The 18768-nt window shown below is 42.5% G+C and overlaps 1 protein-coding gene and 1 long non-coding RNA gene across 3 annotated transcripts in view; one reads left to right on the top strand and one right to left on the bottom strand.

Annotated features, from left to right (window-relative positions):
• LOC138854640 (uncharacterized) overlaps positions 1-13951 on the top strand; it is a 35177-nt gene extending 21226 nt beyond the window's left edge. Inside the window, exons 2-3 of the long non-coding RNA XR_011393833.1 lie at positions 11787-12018; positions 13246-13951. This is a non-coding gene — a long non-coding RNA (uncharacterized lncRNA). The remainder of the gene's footprint in view (positions 1-11786; positions 12019-13245) is intronic.
• Positions 1-18768, bottom strand: part of LOC128700505 (A disintegrin and metalloproteinase with thrombospondin motifs 6-like) — a 49943-nt gene that overhangs the window by 19440 nt on the left and 11735 nt on the right. For both annotated transcript variants that reach the window (XM_053793747.2, XM_053793746.2), the window contains exons 3-11: positions 16733-16889; positions 16204-16309; positions 15586-15721; positions 14390-14682; positions 13215-13376; positions 12389-12579; positions 11810-11950; positions 9939-10098; positions 3876-3968 (exon numbers count right to left, since the gene is read on the bottom strand). In XM_053793747.2, the coding sequence (XP_053649722.1) occupies positions 3876-3968; positions 9939-10098; positions 11810-11950; positions 12389-12579; positions 13215-13376; positions 14390-14682; positions 15586-15721; positions 16204-16309; positions 16733-16889 (1439 nt within the window). The remainder of the gene's footprint in view (positions 1-3875; positions 3969-9938; positions 10099-11809; positions 11951-12388; positions 12580-13214; positions 13377-14389; positions 14683-15585; positions 15722-16203; positions 16310-16732; positions 16890-18768) is intronic.

Below are 18768 nucleotides of genomic sequence, written 5' to 3' on the forward strand. Positions count from 1 at the left end.
GTAGAACGTCGAGGAAAGGAAGTTTGCCATCACTTTCGAGTTCAAGTGTAAACTTTATTGATGGTTCAACTGCATTGATCTTGAAGATTGAGACACTTATGCAGCATATGGGAATCTTTATTCCTGAATAAAGATTCCCATATGCTGCATAAGTGTCTCAATTTTCAACTTGTCGGTTTTTCAAACCATTCATCACAACTGTCAGACACTGCAGCATCATGATATCTTGTTACAAAGAATTCTTCAACACTTGTTCAACCTTTGGACGAAGACCTACTTCGACTAGTGGATGGTACCACTATGACCCCGCCTCCGCCTGCTTCACCTCACCTCACTACAGTATATAAGCCACGTCTACGGCCCTATGCTGTACATTCTACAAGATTGATGGACTGAACACATCGACTCCAGGTTGAGGGACTGATTACCTCATTCTCCTCCTCTCCTTACGCCTTCCTCTTTGTATTGGACTGATGAAGCCACTGTGTGGCGAAACGTTTCTCCTGAATAAAGATTCCCATATGCTGCATAAGTGTCTCAATCTTCAACTTGTCGGTTTTTCAAACCATTCATTGCATTGATCTTGTTGAGAAGGGCCTGGATATTGAGACGTCTCGGATAGAAAACCAATATATCATCAACGTATCTTAGCCAGGTAACGGTGTTGGGAATGAGGGTGCTGAATTTCTCTGTCTCCAAGTTTTCCATGAAGAGGTTGTCAAGCACAGCACTGAGCGGGCTGCCCATTGCCATCCCAAAGCATTGTTTGTAACAGTTGTCCTGATACTTGAAGAAGTTGAAATTAACACACAGTTCCACTAGATTGATGAAATCTAGAAGAGGTAAAGGGAGGCCGTGGTTTTCAGTGAGCCTCTGTCTCAGAATGTTGATTGCAGCATCAGTAGGAACGTTGGTAAAGAGGGCTGTGACATCGAAGGAAGCCATGCTTTTGTTTTTGACATTCAGGTTGGAAATTCGGGAGAGAAGGTCACCTGAGTGCTTGAGATGGGCTTGACTGATAGTGCCAAGAAGCGCTGAAAGGTATTTGGCAAGGTGGCTGGCTAGTCTGTGTGGTGCACTCCCTATGCCCGAAGTGATAGGCCGTAGTGGGATGCCAGGTTTGTGTGTCTTAGGAAGGCCATACAGGCGTGCTGGTTTCGGTTGACCTGGTAAAAGTTTAAGTAGTTTTTTGCCTTGTTCTGATTTTCGTAAGATGCTACGAGCCTTTTGAAGGAAAGTCCGGGTACTTTGAAGTAGCACTGATTCCGATACAGGCTGGTATGTGTTGGCATCATTGAGAAGATTTAAGACTTTATTGTTGTAGTCGACAGTGTTGAGTAACACCACACCACCACCTTTGTCAGCGGTTGTAATGACGATATCATCGTTGTTGGCCAAGTTCCTGAGTGCTTGGATGTATCTTCTGGGAATGACCGGTCTTAAAAGCTCAGTAGCTGCAGCAGTGATAATTCCTGGCATCCCACTACGGCCTATCACTTCGGGAATAGGGAGTGCACCACACAGACTAGCCGGCCACCTTGCCAAATACCTTTCAGCGCTTCTGGGCACTATCAGTCAAGCCCACCTCAAACACTCAGGTGACCTTCTCTCCCGAATTTCCAACCTGAATGTCAAAAACAAAAGCATGGCTTCCTTCGATGTCACAGCCCTCTTTACCAATGTTCCTACTGACGCTGCAATCAACACTCTGAGACAGAGGCTCACTGAAAACCACGACCTCCCTTTACCTCTTCTAGATTTCATCAATCTAGTGGAACTGTGTGTTAATTTCAACTTCAAGTATCAGGACAACTGTTACAAACAATGCTTTGGGATGGCAATGGGCAGCCCGCTCAGTGCTGTGCTTGACAACCTCTTCATGGAAAACTTGGAGACAGAGAAATTCAGCACCCTCATTCCCAACACCGTTACCTGGCTAAGATACGTTGATGATATATTGGTTTTCTATCCGAGACGTCTCAATATCCAGGCCCTTCTCAACAAGATCAATGCAGTTGAACCATCAATAAAGTTTACACTTGAACTCGAAAATGATGGCAAACTTCCTTTCCTCGACCTTCTACTGTGCAGATCTCCCGACAGTGACAAACTTCTCTTCAAAACCTACCAACAAGGACGATCTTATACACTTTTATTCACACCAAGACACCCGCACTAAGAGAGGAGTCCTCATTGGCTTCTTCTTGAGAGCTCTTCGCATCTCCCGCTCTTGTTTTCTAGAAGAAGAATGCACTTACATAACACAAGCCTTTACACGTCTTCAGTTCCCATCTTTCTTCAACCGAGATTGCAGACTCAAGGCACAAGCTATCCTCAACAAACCGCCCATGGAACAGCCCCCTAAACAGTTCATAGTACTCCCATGTGGCGATGTTGCCACGAATACTCGCCGGCCACTTGCCATGAGTAACATCAACGTTTCCACCATAAACACATCCTCTATCAAAGACCTCACTACGAAACGCAGCCCCACACCTCTAACTTCTACAGCAGGCGTCTACACTATCTCCTGTGGGTTCTGTCCCAAGAAATATGTAGGCGAGACAGGCAGAGATCTTGCAGTCCGCCTGAATGAGCATCGAAATGCCTCTAACAGAGACGATGTAAGGTACGCCTGTGTCCTCCACAGAGACTCCACGGGGCATTTGATGAACTGGAACGAGGCACAACTCGTTCTCACCGAACCAGACCTCAGACGCCGACGGTGCCTAGAAGCCTCACTAATCGCCGTCACCGACACTATAGAACGCAACGCTGGAAACTACAAAATTTCAAAAACATTGGCATACATGATACTTAAGCAGCACCAACCCAACAACTCAGGAGTCACATGATTTCATCGTCTACCCGTCCTCATTATAGGCAGAGGTTGTTTTGATAAGGACCTGCCTCGCATGGGCCAGTAGGCCTTCTACAGTGTTCCTCCATTCTTATGTTCTTATGACATTCCTCAGGTCACGTGCGTCACATCTCACTCTCCGCCTATATATATAATGTCTTTCTACCTCTGTATGTTAGAAGTGATCAAGGTCCCAGGACCGAAACGTTTTCTAATAAATATGTTATAGTGTTTGCTTACGTGTCTTTCTAAACCATAATAGCTTGTAAATAATAACGCTAAATGAGCTCAGACAGAATGATAACACTTAGCCTGTAAATAAATCGAAATTAATTCGCAACTCAACCTGTAAATTCAGCGGAATAAGAACACGGATACTGAAACTGGACACATGACAATGTGCTAGGTAGTGTGTGTGTGTGTGTGTGTGTGTGTGTGTGTGTGTGTGTGTGTGTGTGTGTGTGTGTGTGTGTGTACGATAAACAACAGCAACGTGGTGAAAAAAGACTCGTGAACAGCTCAGAACATATATTGAGGGAAAATATTTCGCCACGAGTGGCTTTTTAAGTTCTAACCTTGCATACTTTTTTTTTCCACATCTTGTAGGTATCACAATACTACTTACAGTACTTTCAAAACAGAAGATATAAGAGGCGGAGACGGTACCCAGTTCGTAATACTGGATTACTAGAAGGGAAGTACATCTAGGTAGCCCGTCTAGCGATGCACGGACGGAGGATCGAACTTTTACTACTTGTGCCTAATGATTCGCATGGATTACCAACAAGATGAGGAAGTAGACATGAGCATCACCTGGGTATCTTTATCTGAAGATACCCAGGTATTACGCGTGTGTCAAATGCCTCAAAATCCACTGTGTTGAGTGATAGGTAACAGAGGCTTTCTATCAACCTAGCCCAGGTACGCCCATGGAGACACACTTGAAGCATAAGACATAACGAGACAAATAGAACTTTGAGAGATGTTAAACTGAACCTTGAGAGGTACTACTCACCTTAGCAGCGCCACAGGACGTTCCTTCCAGAGCGGCAGCTGAGGGCGTCTTCAGGTAGCGTCCCTTGCGACACCAGATTTCTCGACACACATTCTGTGAATGTAACCACCCACTCTTACTACATGGAGGTAACCACCCACTCTTACTACATGGAGGTAACCACACACTCTTACTACATGGAGGTAACCACACACTCTTACTACATGGAGGTAACCACCCACTCTTACTACATAGAGGTAACCACCCACTCTTACTACATGGAGGTAACCACCCACTCTTACTACATGGAGGTAACCACCCACTCTTACTACATGGAGGTAACCACCCACTCTTACTACATGGAGGTAACCACCCACTCTTACTACATGGAGGTAACCATCCACTCTTACTACATGGAGGTAACCACCCACTCTTACTACATGGAGGTAACCACCCACTCTTACTACATTGAGGTAACAACACACTACAAAGGAGGTAACCACACACTCTTACTACAATGGAGGTAGTCACAAAATACAATGGAGGTAACCACACACTCTTACTACATGGAAGTAACCACACACTTACTACAAAGGAGGTAACCACACACTCTTACTACAATGGAGGTAACCACACACTACAATGGAGGTAACCACACACTCTTACTACATGGAGGTAACCACACACTTACTACATGGAGGTAACCACACACTTACTACAATGGAGGTAACCACACACTACAATGGAGGCAACCACACACTCTTACTGCATGGAGGTAACCACACACTTACTACAATGGAAGTAACCACATACTACAATGGAGGTAACCACACACTCTTACTACAATGGAGGTAACCACACACTCTTACTACAATGGAAGTAACCACACACTTACTACAATGGAGGTAACCACACACTCTTACTACAATGGAAGTAACCACACACTCTTACAACAATGGAGGTAACCACACACTCTTACTACAATGGAGGTAACCACACACTCTTACTACAATGGAAGTAACCACACACTTGCTACAATGGAGGTAACCACACACTCTTACTACAATGGAGGTAACCACACACTCTTACTACATGGAGGTAACCACACTCTTACTACAATGGAGGTAACCACACACTCTTACTACATGGAGGTAACCACACTCTTACTACAATGGAGGTAACCACACACTTACTACAATGGAGGTAACCACACACTCTTACTACAATGGAAGCAACCACACACTCACTACAATGGAGGTAACCACACTCTTACTACAATGGAGGTAACCACACACTCTTACTACATGGAGGTAACCACACTCTTACTACAATGGAGGTAACCACACACTTACTACAATGGAGGTAACCACACACTTACTACAATGGAGGTAACCACACACTCTTACTACAATGGAGGTAACCACACACTCTTACTACAATGGAGGTAACCACACACTCTTACTACAATGGGGGTAACCACACACTTACTACAATGGAAGTAACCACACACTTACTACAATGGAGGTAACAACACTCTTACTACAATGGAGGTAACCACACACTTACTACAGTGGATGTAACCACACACTCTTACTACAATGGAAGTAACCACACTCTTACTACAATGGAGGTAACCACACACTCTTACTACAATGGAGGTAACCACACACTCTTACTACAATGGAGGTAACCACACACACTTACTACAATGGAGGTAACCACACACTTACTACAATGGGGGTAACCACCCACTCTTACTACAATGGAGGTAACCATCCATTCTTACTACATTGAGGTAACCACACACTCTTACTACAATGGAGGTAACCACCCATTCTTACTACATGGAGGTAACCACACACTCTTACTACATGGAGGTAACCACACACTTACTACAATGGAGGTAACCACACACTCTTACTACAGTGGAGGTAACCACACACTCTTACTACAATGGAAGTAACCACACTCTTACTACAATTGAGGTAACCACACACTTACTACAATGGAGGTAACCACACACTCTTACTACAATGGAGGTAACCACACGCTTACTACAATGGAGGTAACCACACACTTACTACAATGGAGGTAACCACACACTTACTACAATGGAGGTAACCACACACTCTTACTACAGTGGGGGTAACCACACACTCTTACTACAATGGGGGTAACCACACACTCTTACTACATTGAGGTAACCACACACTCTTACTACAATGGGGGTAACCACACACTCTTACTACAATGGGGGTAACCACACACTCTTACTACAATGGAAGTAACCACACACTACAATGGAGGTAACCACACACTCTTACTACATTGAGGTAACCACACACTCTTACTACAATGGGGGTAACCACACACTCTTACTACAATGGAAGTAACCACACACTCTTACTACAATGGGGGTAACCACACACTCTTACTACATTGAGGTAACCACACACTCTTACTACAATGGAGGTAACCACACACTCTTACTACAATGGGGGTAACCACACACTCTTACTACACTGAGGTAACCACACACTCTTACTACATTGAGGTAACCACACACTCTTACTACAATGGGGGTAACCACACACTCTTACTACATTGAGGTAACCACACACTCTTACTACAATGGGTGTAACCACACACTCTTACTACAATGGAAGTAATCACACTCTTACTACAATGGAAGTAACCACCCACACTTACTACAATGGAAGTAACCACACTCTTACTACAATGGAAGTAACCACACACTCTTACTACAATGGAGGTAACCACACACTCTTACTACAATGGAGGTAACCACACACTTACTACAATGGAGGTAACCACACTCTTACTACAATGGAGGTAACCACACACTTACTACACTGGAGGTAACCACACACTTACTACAATGGAGGTAACCACACACTTATTACAATGGAGGTAACCACACACTCTTACTACATGGAGGTAACCACACACTTACTACAATGGAGGTAACCACACTCTTACTACAATGGAGGTAACCACACACTTACTACAATGGAGGTAACCACACACTCTTACTACAATGGAGGTAACCACACACTCTTACTACAATGGAGGTAACCACACACTCTTACTACAATGGAGGTAACCACACACTCTTACTACAATGGAGGTAACCACACACTCTTACTACAATGGAGGTAACCACACACTCTTACTACAATGGAGGTAACCACACACTTACTACAATGGAGGTAACCACACTCTTACTACAATGGAGGTAACCACACACTTACTACACTGGAGGTAACCACACACTTACTACAATGGAGGTAACCACACACTTATTACAATGGAGGTAACCACAGACTCTTACTACATGGAGGTAACCACACACTTACTACAATGGAGGTAACCACACTCTTACTACAATGGAGGTAACCACACACTTACTACAATGGAGGTAACCACACACTCTTACTACAATGGAGGTAACCACACACTCTTACTACAATGGAGGTAACCACACACTCTTACTACAATGGAGGTAACCACACACTCTTACTACAATGGAGGTAACCACACACTCTTACTACAATGGAGGTAACCACACACTCTTACTACATGGAGGTAACCACACACTCTTACTACATGGAGGTAACCACACACTACAATGGAGGTAACCACACACTCTTACTACATGGAGGTAACCACACACTTACTACAATGGAGGTAACCACACACTTACTACAATGGAGGTAACCACACACTACAATGGTGGCAACCACACTCTTACTACAATGGAGGTAACCACACACACTTACTACAATGGAGGTAACCACACACTTACTACAATGGAGGTAACCACACACTTACTACAATGGAGGTAACCACACACTTACTACAATGGAGGTAACCACACACACTTACTACATGGAGGTAACCACACACTACAATGGAGGTAACCACACACTTACTACAATTGAGGTAACCACACACTCTTACTACATTGGAGGTAACCACACACTCTTACTACAATGGAGGTAACCACACACTTACTACAATGGAGGTAACCACACACTCTTACTACATTGGAGGTAACCACACACTCTTACTACATGGAGGTAACCACACACTTACTACAATGGAGGTAACCACACACTACAATGGAGGTAACCACACACTTACTACAATGGAGGTAACCACACACTCTTACTACACTGGAGGTAACCACACACTCTTACTACAATGGAGGTAACCACACACTTACTACAATGGAGGTAACCACACTCTTACTACAATGGAGGTAACCACACACTTACTACAATGGAGGTAATCACACACTCTTATTACAATGGAGGTAACCACACACTCTTACTACATGGAGGTAACCACACACTCTTATTACAATGGAGGTAACCACACACTCTTATTACAATGGAGGTAACCACACACTCTTACTACATGGAGGTAACCACACACTTACTACAATGGAGGTAACCACACTCTTACTACAATGGAGGTAACCACACACTTACTACAATGAAGGTAACCACTCAATCTTACTACAATGGAGGTAACCACACACTCTTACTACAATGGAGGTAACCACACACTCTTACTACAATGGAGGTAACCACACACTCTTACTACAATGGAGGTAACCACACACTCTTACTACAATGGAGGTAACCACACACTCTTACTACATGGAGGTAACCACACACTCTTACTACATGGAGGTAACCACACACTACAATGGAGGTAACCACACACTCTTACTACATGGAGGTAACCACACACTTACTACAATGGAGGTAACCACACACTTACTACAATGGAGGTAACCACACGCTACAATGGTGGCAACCACACTCTTACTACAATGGAGGTAACCACACACACTTACTACAATGGAGGTAACCACACACTTACTACAATGGAGGTAACCACACACTTACTACAATGGAGGTAACCACACACTTACTACAATGGAGGTAACCACACACTCTTACTACATGGAGGTAACCACACACTTACTACAATGGAGGTAACCACACACTACAATGGAGGTAACCACACACTTACTACAATGGAGGTAACCACACACTCTTACTACATTGGAGGTAACCACACACTCTTACTACAATGGAGGCAACCACACACTCTTACTACAATGGAGGTAACCACACATTTACTACAATGGAGGTAACCACACACTCTTACTACAATGGAGGTAACAACACACTACAATGGAGGTAACCACACACTTACTACAATGGTGGTAACCACACACTACAATGGAGGTAACCACACACTTACTACAATGGAGGTAACCACACACTTACTACAATGGAGGCAACCACACACTTACTACAATGGAGGTAACCATACACTCTTACTACAATGGAGGCAACCACACACTCTTACTACAATGGAGGTAACCGCACACTACAATGGAGGTAACCACACACTTACTGCAATGGAGGTAACCACACACTCTTACTACATTGGAGGTAACCACATACTTACTACAATGGAGGTAGCCACACACTCTTACTACAGTGGAGGCAACCACATACTCTTACTACAATGGAGGTAACCACACACTTACTACAATGGAGGTAACCACACACTCTTACTACAATGGAGGTAACCACACACTCTTACTACAATGGAGGTAACCACCTTAACTAATCACAGCCAGCAAAGTCCTTCTTTCCCTTTCCCAAGTGAAAAAAATTCCTACCATTATCACGTAACTTGCAAACAAACACGAAAAGGGTGGAGTTTCATCCCATAGTAAGCAAGTCCTGAAACTCCAGGCCAGTAGTTCAAAGCCCACCCGTTCCATTTGTTTGCAATTGTGTTATTGCGATTTCGTGAGTCATTATGTGACATTATTATTATTATTATTATTATTATTATTATTATTATTATTATTATTATTATAATCATCATCATCATCATAACTAAGCGCTAAACAGAGAAGGGTATGTAACTTGATGAAGGTCCAAGATGGACCGAAACATCGTCTACAATTTTCTCTCCCCCCCCACCAGGTGTGGGCTATTTTTTGAGAATAAGATTTGTGGGAAATAACCTTACATTGAATGGTTCCTGTGAGCTGTAGAAGTGTCTCCAGCCGTTGCCATACATGTAGTGGCACTGCTCGTCAGCGTTGAACCTCCTGCCAGGGGCCTTACCCTCGTGGTTCTTGCCATCCACACTGACCATGTGTGTGCTGGAGGAGTCCAGGCAGTGACCACTGGAAAGCACCAGCAAACACAGTAATAATAATAATAATAATAATAATAATAATAATAATAATAATAATAATAATAATAATAATTTCTTCAAGTACATGTACAAGGAATACAGGCCTAGCTGACATCAGTGACACAATAAGATAAGATAAGATTTCGTTCGGATTTTTAACCCCGGAGGGTTAGCCACCCAGGATAACCCAAGAAAGTCAGTGCGTCATCGAGGACTGTCTAACTTATTTCCATTGGGGTCCTTAATCTTGTCCCCCAGGATGCGACCCACACCAGTCGACTAACACCCAGGTACCTATTTGCTGCTAGGTGAACAGGACAACAGGTGTAAGGAAACGTGTCGAAATGTTTCCACCCGCCGGGAATCGAACCCGGGCCCTCCGTGTGTGAAGCGGGAGCTTTAGCCACCAGGCCACCGGGCCACCAATACTGTATATAAAGCTTGTAATGCAGAGGATTTCGGGCAAATTAGATCAATTTTGTCCTCAGGATGCATCCCACACCAGATGACTTACACCCAGGTGCCTATATTACTGCTAGGTGAAAGAGGACAGTAGGTGTCTTAAGGAAACACGTCCTAATGCTTCCATCACGGATTTCAGTGTGTGAGTTGAGTGCTCTAGTTACCGGAACAATACACAAATAATACGCACATAGGACTTGTCAATAGTCCAAATCGGATCGAAATGTCGTCATAAGCTTCTGTCTCCTAAGTGCGGATTATTTGTGTAAACAGATTAAAGTACAACTCACAAATCATAGAACGGATGGGACTCGAACCCATGGCAGGTCGTGAAACTCCCTTGGCCAAATATGACTAACACTCTAGATATGCGAACCTAGCAGAGGATGGAGCTATAACACTGAGTTTCCACTCCATTGAGTTAATACACTTCCCAATTTTCTTAACTGGTTGGTTGGTTAATTGGGTTTAAAATTTATCGAATACTAAAAGAGTCATTACAGCTGTATGTCACCTGCATTCTTTCGTTGGTTAATTAAGTTAAAGAGGCACGTAATAACATGTTCATTTTTCCACTTTAATCTACCTTGTCCATAATTACTATCTCATTTACTTTTTCTGTTTAACTTAACAAATCTTTGATGACAATTGTCCACAAAGATTTGTTAAGTTATACTATGAATTAAGGAGAGATCCTATACTTCACCTTACGAAACAAAGCAAATGCGATAGTAGTTATGGACAAGGTAGATTATAGTGGAAAAAATGAACATGTTATTAGAAGGTCCACGTCATCTGTTCACTACCAGTCAAGAATACTTTAGGTTGTGTATGGTGTGGTGATACTAGTTAAGTCACGGGTGGCTTTATCAGTCGAAGCGTTTTCTTTCATAAACATCCTGAACTGTACGTAGTGTCCTTTTCCACAAATTTTTAGTCCTAAAAGAGGGATTAAAGTGTACTCTCAATGTATAGACAGACATCTCTCGGTGTGTATATCCTGTAGGAATGTATTTGTGTTTCTGTCTCACTCGGGGTCGATTCATTGCTCCTGGCCCCGCCTCTTGACTGATTGCTACTAGGTCCTCTCTCTCTCTGCCCCATGAGCTTTATCAAACTTCGTCTAAAAGCTATGTATGGTTCCTGCCTCCTCTACGTCACTTTATAGGCTATTTCACTTCCTGGCAACTTTATGACTGAAGAAATACTTCACAGCATTGTGTGTGTATGTTACCCACCGGCTGAGAAGGAAGGCTTGCAGAGAGTCCCTGGAGCAGCTAGACCAGGTGGTGGCTCCTGACGACATGACGGGGGACATGATGAACTCGTTCCTCCTGCAGTGGCTAGCTGACCCACTGCCATCGTGCCTCATATTCAGACTGCCGAGGAGGGCTCTCTCAGTAGGCGAAACAGTCACCATCAATTCTAACTCACAAGACCCTTCAAGGTGGGTTCCTTGACGCTGGGGAAGAGCTCTTGGTCCAAGGAACTGAAGCTACTCTCCCATTCGTCGGATCAAAACCCAACTATTTCCTATCCACAGACGCTTTATGACCTCTATGAATTTAGCGCTTCCCCGTTATTAAAAATATAGGCAATCGTAGACGGATGACACTAACCTATTTATTTTCATCACACAAATCATAACTACAGAGGATTGAGTAGGGTTCGAATTAATTGTGTGGGACTGTCTTAGCCACTATCTTAGCCACAACGTCTAAGACTAGTAATTTAGACTGAAGGTCTGTATGAAGACAATATGCAGAACAAACTTTTACTGTGACAACGATTACGGAAAGTCAACACAGATAACATACTTGTGACCCATCTCGTGAGCAATGATGTACGCGGCGGTGAGAGAAGTGGCTTCATTGACGGTGCATGAGTAAGAACGAGAGCACATGCCCCCGACGTAGGCCAGACCCACAGTCGTGTTCTTAGAGGGCACAGCGTTCCAGAGGTCATCACCAGACAGCAGGAGGGCGTGATCCCAGCTCCGGGGCGTGTTCTGCATAGGTAACAACCACAGTTTATCAAAGGGAAGCGTAGGTTTCAGTGACGTGTTTTGGCAGGTTGGTGAAATTCTCATATCAGCTATCTTCACGAGATGAATTCTGGGTATTTTGCATGTCTGATTTAATTGGTTATGCGAAATATCTGAGAGGAGCTAAAAGTGTATATATTGTCTATGTCTAGACAAAACAAACCTATATGGGATCAAATTACATTGAACACAGGTGTTGTATGTTGTATACGGTTTTAGTGTTAAGGAATATAATAATAATAATAATGATAATAATAATAACTGAAACTCTCAAGAATCTAATAGGTTAGACTGTTTTAAAAAAATAGAATAGATAAATATGTGAGTGGGAATTGTTGGGTGTGAATAGGCTTTGTCTAACATGGGCCAGTAGGCCTACTGCATTGCTCTGCTCTTATGGGCCAATAGGTTCATCTAATGTCAGTTTAATAATCTTACTTATTTATGAGCCAGTATGATGCTCTGTTCTTATCTTAAGAGCCAGTAGGCTCATTTATTACTAAAAGAATAGAGTGAGAAAAGTAATTGACCTGGTCATTACCGCAGCAACTGACCTGGTCATCACCGCAGTAACTGACCTGGTCATTACCTACACCTACCTGTGGGTTAATGTTGGATTGCCATTTACAGAAATTTTTGAGGTACTTGAAGATGTCTCCCTTGGCACTGTGTGGTTCCCCTTTGGCCAGCACTTCTACTCTCTTCACCAAGAGTCCTATCTTCACGTCTCCCAGCGAGGAATCAGAGTACAGCCTGTGTACCTGTAGAGGACGAAGTAGTCACTAGGTATATAACTAATTGGAAAATCACTCGGCTCACAATCTGTATTTGTTCATTTGTTAAATACAGCATTTCCTGTGATGTAAATAGTCTATAAAACTGGTAAGTTGAGGAATTAGACACTTGTGCAATATTTTGGGAATCTTGTTTTAGGAAGCGTTCCACCAGCCAGTGGCTTCTCCAGGATGAGGGGCTTGCTACCTCAAACTCCTCGTGTTCCACCGTTCTTCTCTGTATTGGACTGAAGAAGCCACTAGCTGGCGAAACGTTTCCTCAGTAAAGATTTCCAAACGCACAAGTGTCATTTTTCCGTACTTACTGTATTTGTTCATTTGCTAGAAACATGACTTGCTGTATTTGTTCACGTGTTAAAAACTTTACTAAAGTTCCTCTTGGGAACGTTTTATTTTTGAAAATACACATTCCCATGTTTCTATTGTGTTTTATCTATACAAAGACTCGCCATTTTTTCCCTCACTACATACTCTATTTTATTCTCTTTATGTGGAATCCTGGACGGTATTATATATACAGTAATTTATGGAAATAAAGACACTGCAAGCAGAGACTCCTTTTAATTAACCGTATCTCCCAAAGTGGGTGTCTGCCATTGTCTACCATGCAAAACAACCATGGGGGTGGGGAAGTTGAATAATAGTTCGAGGCCTTTCGTGTTGCAATCAACATATCAGGAGCTTGTAATGTTGCAGAAAAGAGGGGGAGGGGGTCCAAGGAAATGCGATGACAGGAATCGCCTCTGCTCATTCGAGCAAAGGCGCTTTGTGATAGAATTTGCTTGGACCACCACCTCTTTTCTGCAACGTCGCAAGCTCCTGATGTGTTGATTGCAACACGAAAGGCCAAGAGCTATTATTTAACTCCCCCCATGGTTGTTTTGTATCTTTTATAGCTCGTTCGCCATTTTTGCACAACTGTCTACCATATATAAGTGATGTCATAGTTGAGGTACAGCAGCTTCAAGGGGTCAACTTACAGCATTAATTAAGGTCATGACAATCTCAACTACTTTGTCATCCGTGTTGTGGTTAGGGTAGCGCTTCCTCACGTAGGAGTAGAGTGGACGGTCCACAAACACTGCCAACTCCACCGTGTATGATGAGTCTTTCCGTGTCCGACGACGTACACGGCCTCCTCGCCCACCAGGTGTCTCAGAGGTGTCGCTGGAAGTCGTCAGATCACCGAGGGCACTCGAAGTCCTGTCTAACTGTGTTTCAGGAGTGTTTACATCGAACTCATCATCGAAGTCTGGCGGAAATGGAGGCTGAGCTGTGGAGGAAGTTAAATCATCGGGAAAGTGAAGGAGCCAAATATGACAGAAATATCACAATTAACAAAGACAAATCAAAGTCTCGATGTCATAAGTTTTTATCGTGACTTATTAAAGCAACGTCTGTTGAGCACCTTCACTCAAGGCCTGACGAACACCTTCACTCAAGGCCTGACGAACACCTTCACTCAAGGCCTGACGAACACCTTCACTCAAGGCCTGACGAACACCTTCACTCAAGGCCTGACGAACACCTTCACTCAAGGCCTGACGAACACCTTCACTCAAGGCCTGACGAACACCTTCACTCAAGGCCTGACGAACACCTTCACTCAAGGCCTGACGAACACCTTCACTCAAGGCTGTTAGACTGAACACTTTCGCCTCACTTCTCCGTTTCATCTAGTAAACAGTAGCCCCTGCTATTAGACTGAAAAAGTCTGATGTGCGGCCGAAACGTCTCGTCAGTAAAGATACTCAAGTGCCGCACAAGTGTCATATTCATCAAACACTTTTGAAAGTGTTGTCAACATCATTATCCAGATAAACCACAGTGGTCGCTTGCCAGGAAAAAAAATCTAAATTTTTTTTTTTTGGGGGGGGGGGAATTTTTATTTTACCTTTATGCTACTGGCCTTTTCACTAGTAATTTTTTTTAGTTTATTTGTTTTCAGTTGGACGTATCTTAGCGAGTAATCTCATTTAGGCATAAAAACAAATTAGCGAGACAATTTAAAAATAGCAGTTTTTTTTATTTTGCATTTTTGTTTATATTATATGACATCCTACGGGTTTAAAGCTTCCTTGTATATATTATAATGGATTCCCTAGGCAGTGTATGACCCTCATGGGCTTTGCACATCCCATAAATATACAGATAAAAATATAAACTAGTGACTGACCTGTATCTTGAGGGAGAGGAGACCTGAGAGGATACAACACTACGAGGGTATCTCTTACACCCCGGCGGTGACGCTGTCCTGGCTGATCCACCTCTTCCACTTGATAATTCTCTCCAGCTCTCGCTACCACACCCATCTGAAAAAATCCCCACTATCACAACAATAATAATAATAATAATAAATAATAATGATCTTTATTTCTACAAGTACTTGTACAACGTATACAGGCTTAGCCGACATCAGTGACATACTACTATATAGAAAGTCCCTTGTTATGCAGAACATTTCCGGCAAATTAGGTTAATTTTGTCACTAGGATGCGACTCTTAATAGTAGGCTAACACCCAGATACCTGTTTACTGCTAGGTGAATAGGAACAGCAGGTGTCATAAGGAAACACGTCCTAATGTTTCCATCCATACCGGGGATCGAACCAATGTGAACCGAGTGCGCTAGCAACCGAGCTACGGGACACCTAGCTTAGAGCTTAACCGCAACCACTTGCAGACTGTATATCAGTGAGTATAAACATTGGTGCAGCTGATCGTTGACAAATCTACGACTAAAATTAATAGAACTATCTGTAAAATGCTATTCACTACAGCCCTGACGACTTACCAGGTGACTACAGGTGGATATTACTGCCCAGGTGGTGCTGTTGCCGCCGGCGTAGAAACAGTCAAGCTGAACACTACTAAGCTTCTTATTGGGGAGGTCATGGAAACTGTGAATGAAACAATGTCAGGTAAGGTAGTTGTGCCGAATAGCTAAAACTTGCCATTTTGGCTTAAATAGCAATCCTGTTCTTGCCGAATAAGGCAAGTGACAATTTGCTTATGAAATAATTTCGCAAAAATCATTCTGAACTTAACGAAAAAAATATATTTCATTCTGTTTATTAAATTATTATAAACTTATCTAAAATATATTTACTTGGATTGGGCTAAATTAAATTGCGCTTGTTATAAGGCTAGATAACTTTTCTAAGGTTCTTGTCATACAAAATTATTAATTTTTACATTAACATATATGAAAAATAATATATCTTATATATATATATATATATATATATATATATATATATATATATATATATATATATATATATATATATATTTCTGCCTATCTCTTAGAGGTCAGGACCTACCTTAACTCAAGGTCAGGTGCAGCCAGATTGACCTTATCAAGGATCAGGTCGAGGCGAGAGTCTTTGAAGGGAAGACGAAGGGTCACTGAGGAGTTGTTGAGGTTGCGAAGGGAGCGGCGCTCCCTGCTGGACCACCTCAGAACCTGATACTCCCTCGCTACTCCACACCAACACAAATAGTTCAATAAATCAGCCAGTTGTCAATAGAATGCAAAGCAAATATGATTTAATCAGCGATATGCAGTTAGTAGACATTAATAATTCAATTAGCAAGACGCCATCACAGTACAAAAGCAACTAATTCATCCAACACTAAACTAATTCACCCAACACTAAACTAATTCACCCAACACTATAAATTCAATATGGAAATTGAATTAGAACATTTGGTAAAATTTCTATATCAGTAATGAAAAAAAAACAAGACATTAAAAATTACTAAATCAATTATGAAAATGCAACCTATTGCAAGAAAATACATCAAGTCAAAAATATGCAGGCAGAATGCAGGATAAAAATATATTAGAAAATTTAATGCTGTGGAGACCGAAGGTAGAGATGGAGATACACGAGAGTACATGAGGTTACATAAGAGTACATGGGAGTACATGTCAAAATACATGCAAATACATGAAAGTACACGAGAATATATGGGAGTACACGATTGTACATAGGAGAGACAGCAGAGGATTTGGAGGTACACACGTAGGGTGTCTGCTGAGAACTTTCTGCTTCTACCATGACTATAGACTACCATGTATTATTTAGGCGAGTGAATCAAGAATATCAAAGCAGAAGGCTCTCTCCCCATCCTCCATTTCCTCTGGTTACTGCCGGCATTAAACAGGGAAAAAAAACATTCTATACCATAGTGGAAAAATCACATGGAATTTACGGGAGAGATGAAAATGGATAGACGATTTCGACCGATACTATCTGTGCTAAATTACAACTGTTTCCATCTTTCATTACTGTTGTGTGAACCAGACGTTCCACCTCTGGTTACCAGCGGTTCTTCTGTGACTATCACAACCATCTACCTCTACTAATACTGTTGCTGCCTCGCTTGCCTCGTTATCAAATGATAGTCCTGATGTAGTTGCTGAACATAAGGATTCTGTCGACTTCAGATTACCCCATTTATTGAGTGTCCATGAGGGTCTGTGTGGGTTAAATTATTATTATAATCAAGGGGGTAGCGCCAAACCCGGAGGATTATACAGCACCTGGGGGGGGATGTGGAAGGCATTCAGGCTTAATTCGGGGAACTGGAGCACAGATCCAATTCCCTAAATCAAGAGCCCCTCACCAACATCGAGGAACCTTCCTTGAGGGGTGTGTGGGTTAAAGTGGGTAGGAAGTGGAGGTGGGTGGAAAGAAGTTGGGTGGGAAATGAAGGTTTATGAACTAACTTCATTTTTGATAGGTTCATTAAGAAAAATCTGATACATGATGACTCTTTCAGTGATGTCGTTGATCCTACAGCGTGGGTTCCGCAAGAAGCTACCGCTGGCGTGCACTGCTATAGATGGTAGTGTGGTTGTTAGGTAAGACACATATGCAACAGTTAGGTATCTTTATTATGAAACGTTTCGCCTACACAGTAGGCTTCTTCAGTCAAGTACAGAAAAGTTGATAGAAGCAGAAGATACTTGAAGACGATGTAATCAGTCCATCACCCTTAAAGTTTTGATGGACTGATTACATCGTCTTCAAGTATCTTCTGCTTCTATCAACTTTTCTGTACTTGACTGAAGAAGCCTACTGTGTAGGCGAAACGTTTCATAATAAAGATACCTAACTGTTGCATATATGTCTTACCTAACAACCTGTCGGTATTTTATACCATTTTAATGTTCATAGATGGTAGTGTTTACTAACACTCACGTGAATATGAAAAGTCACTGGCTGTATGATGGTCGGCCACTACAAAACGACTCATGACGTTCCGGTCAACCTGTTATGAAGGCATTCCCGTCTCTACTTCAAGTTTATTGTCACCTCACATCTGCTTCGGTGTCCCACCGTCACCTCCG

This window comes from Cherax quadricarinatus, chromosome 65, assembly GCF_038502225.1.
Source record: "Cherax quadricarinatus isolate ZL_2023a chromosome 65, ASM3850222v1, whole genome shotgun sequence".
NCBI classification, from domain to species: Eukaryota; Metazoa; Arthropoda; class Malacostraca; order Decapoda; family Parastacidae; genus Cherax; species Cherax quadricarinatus.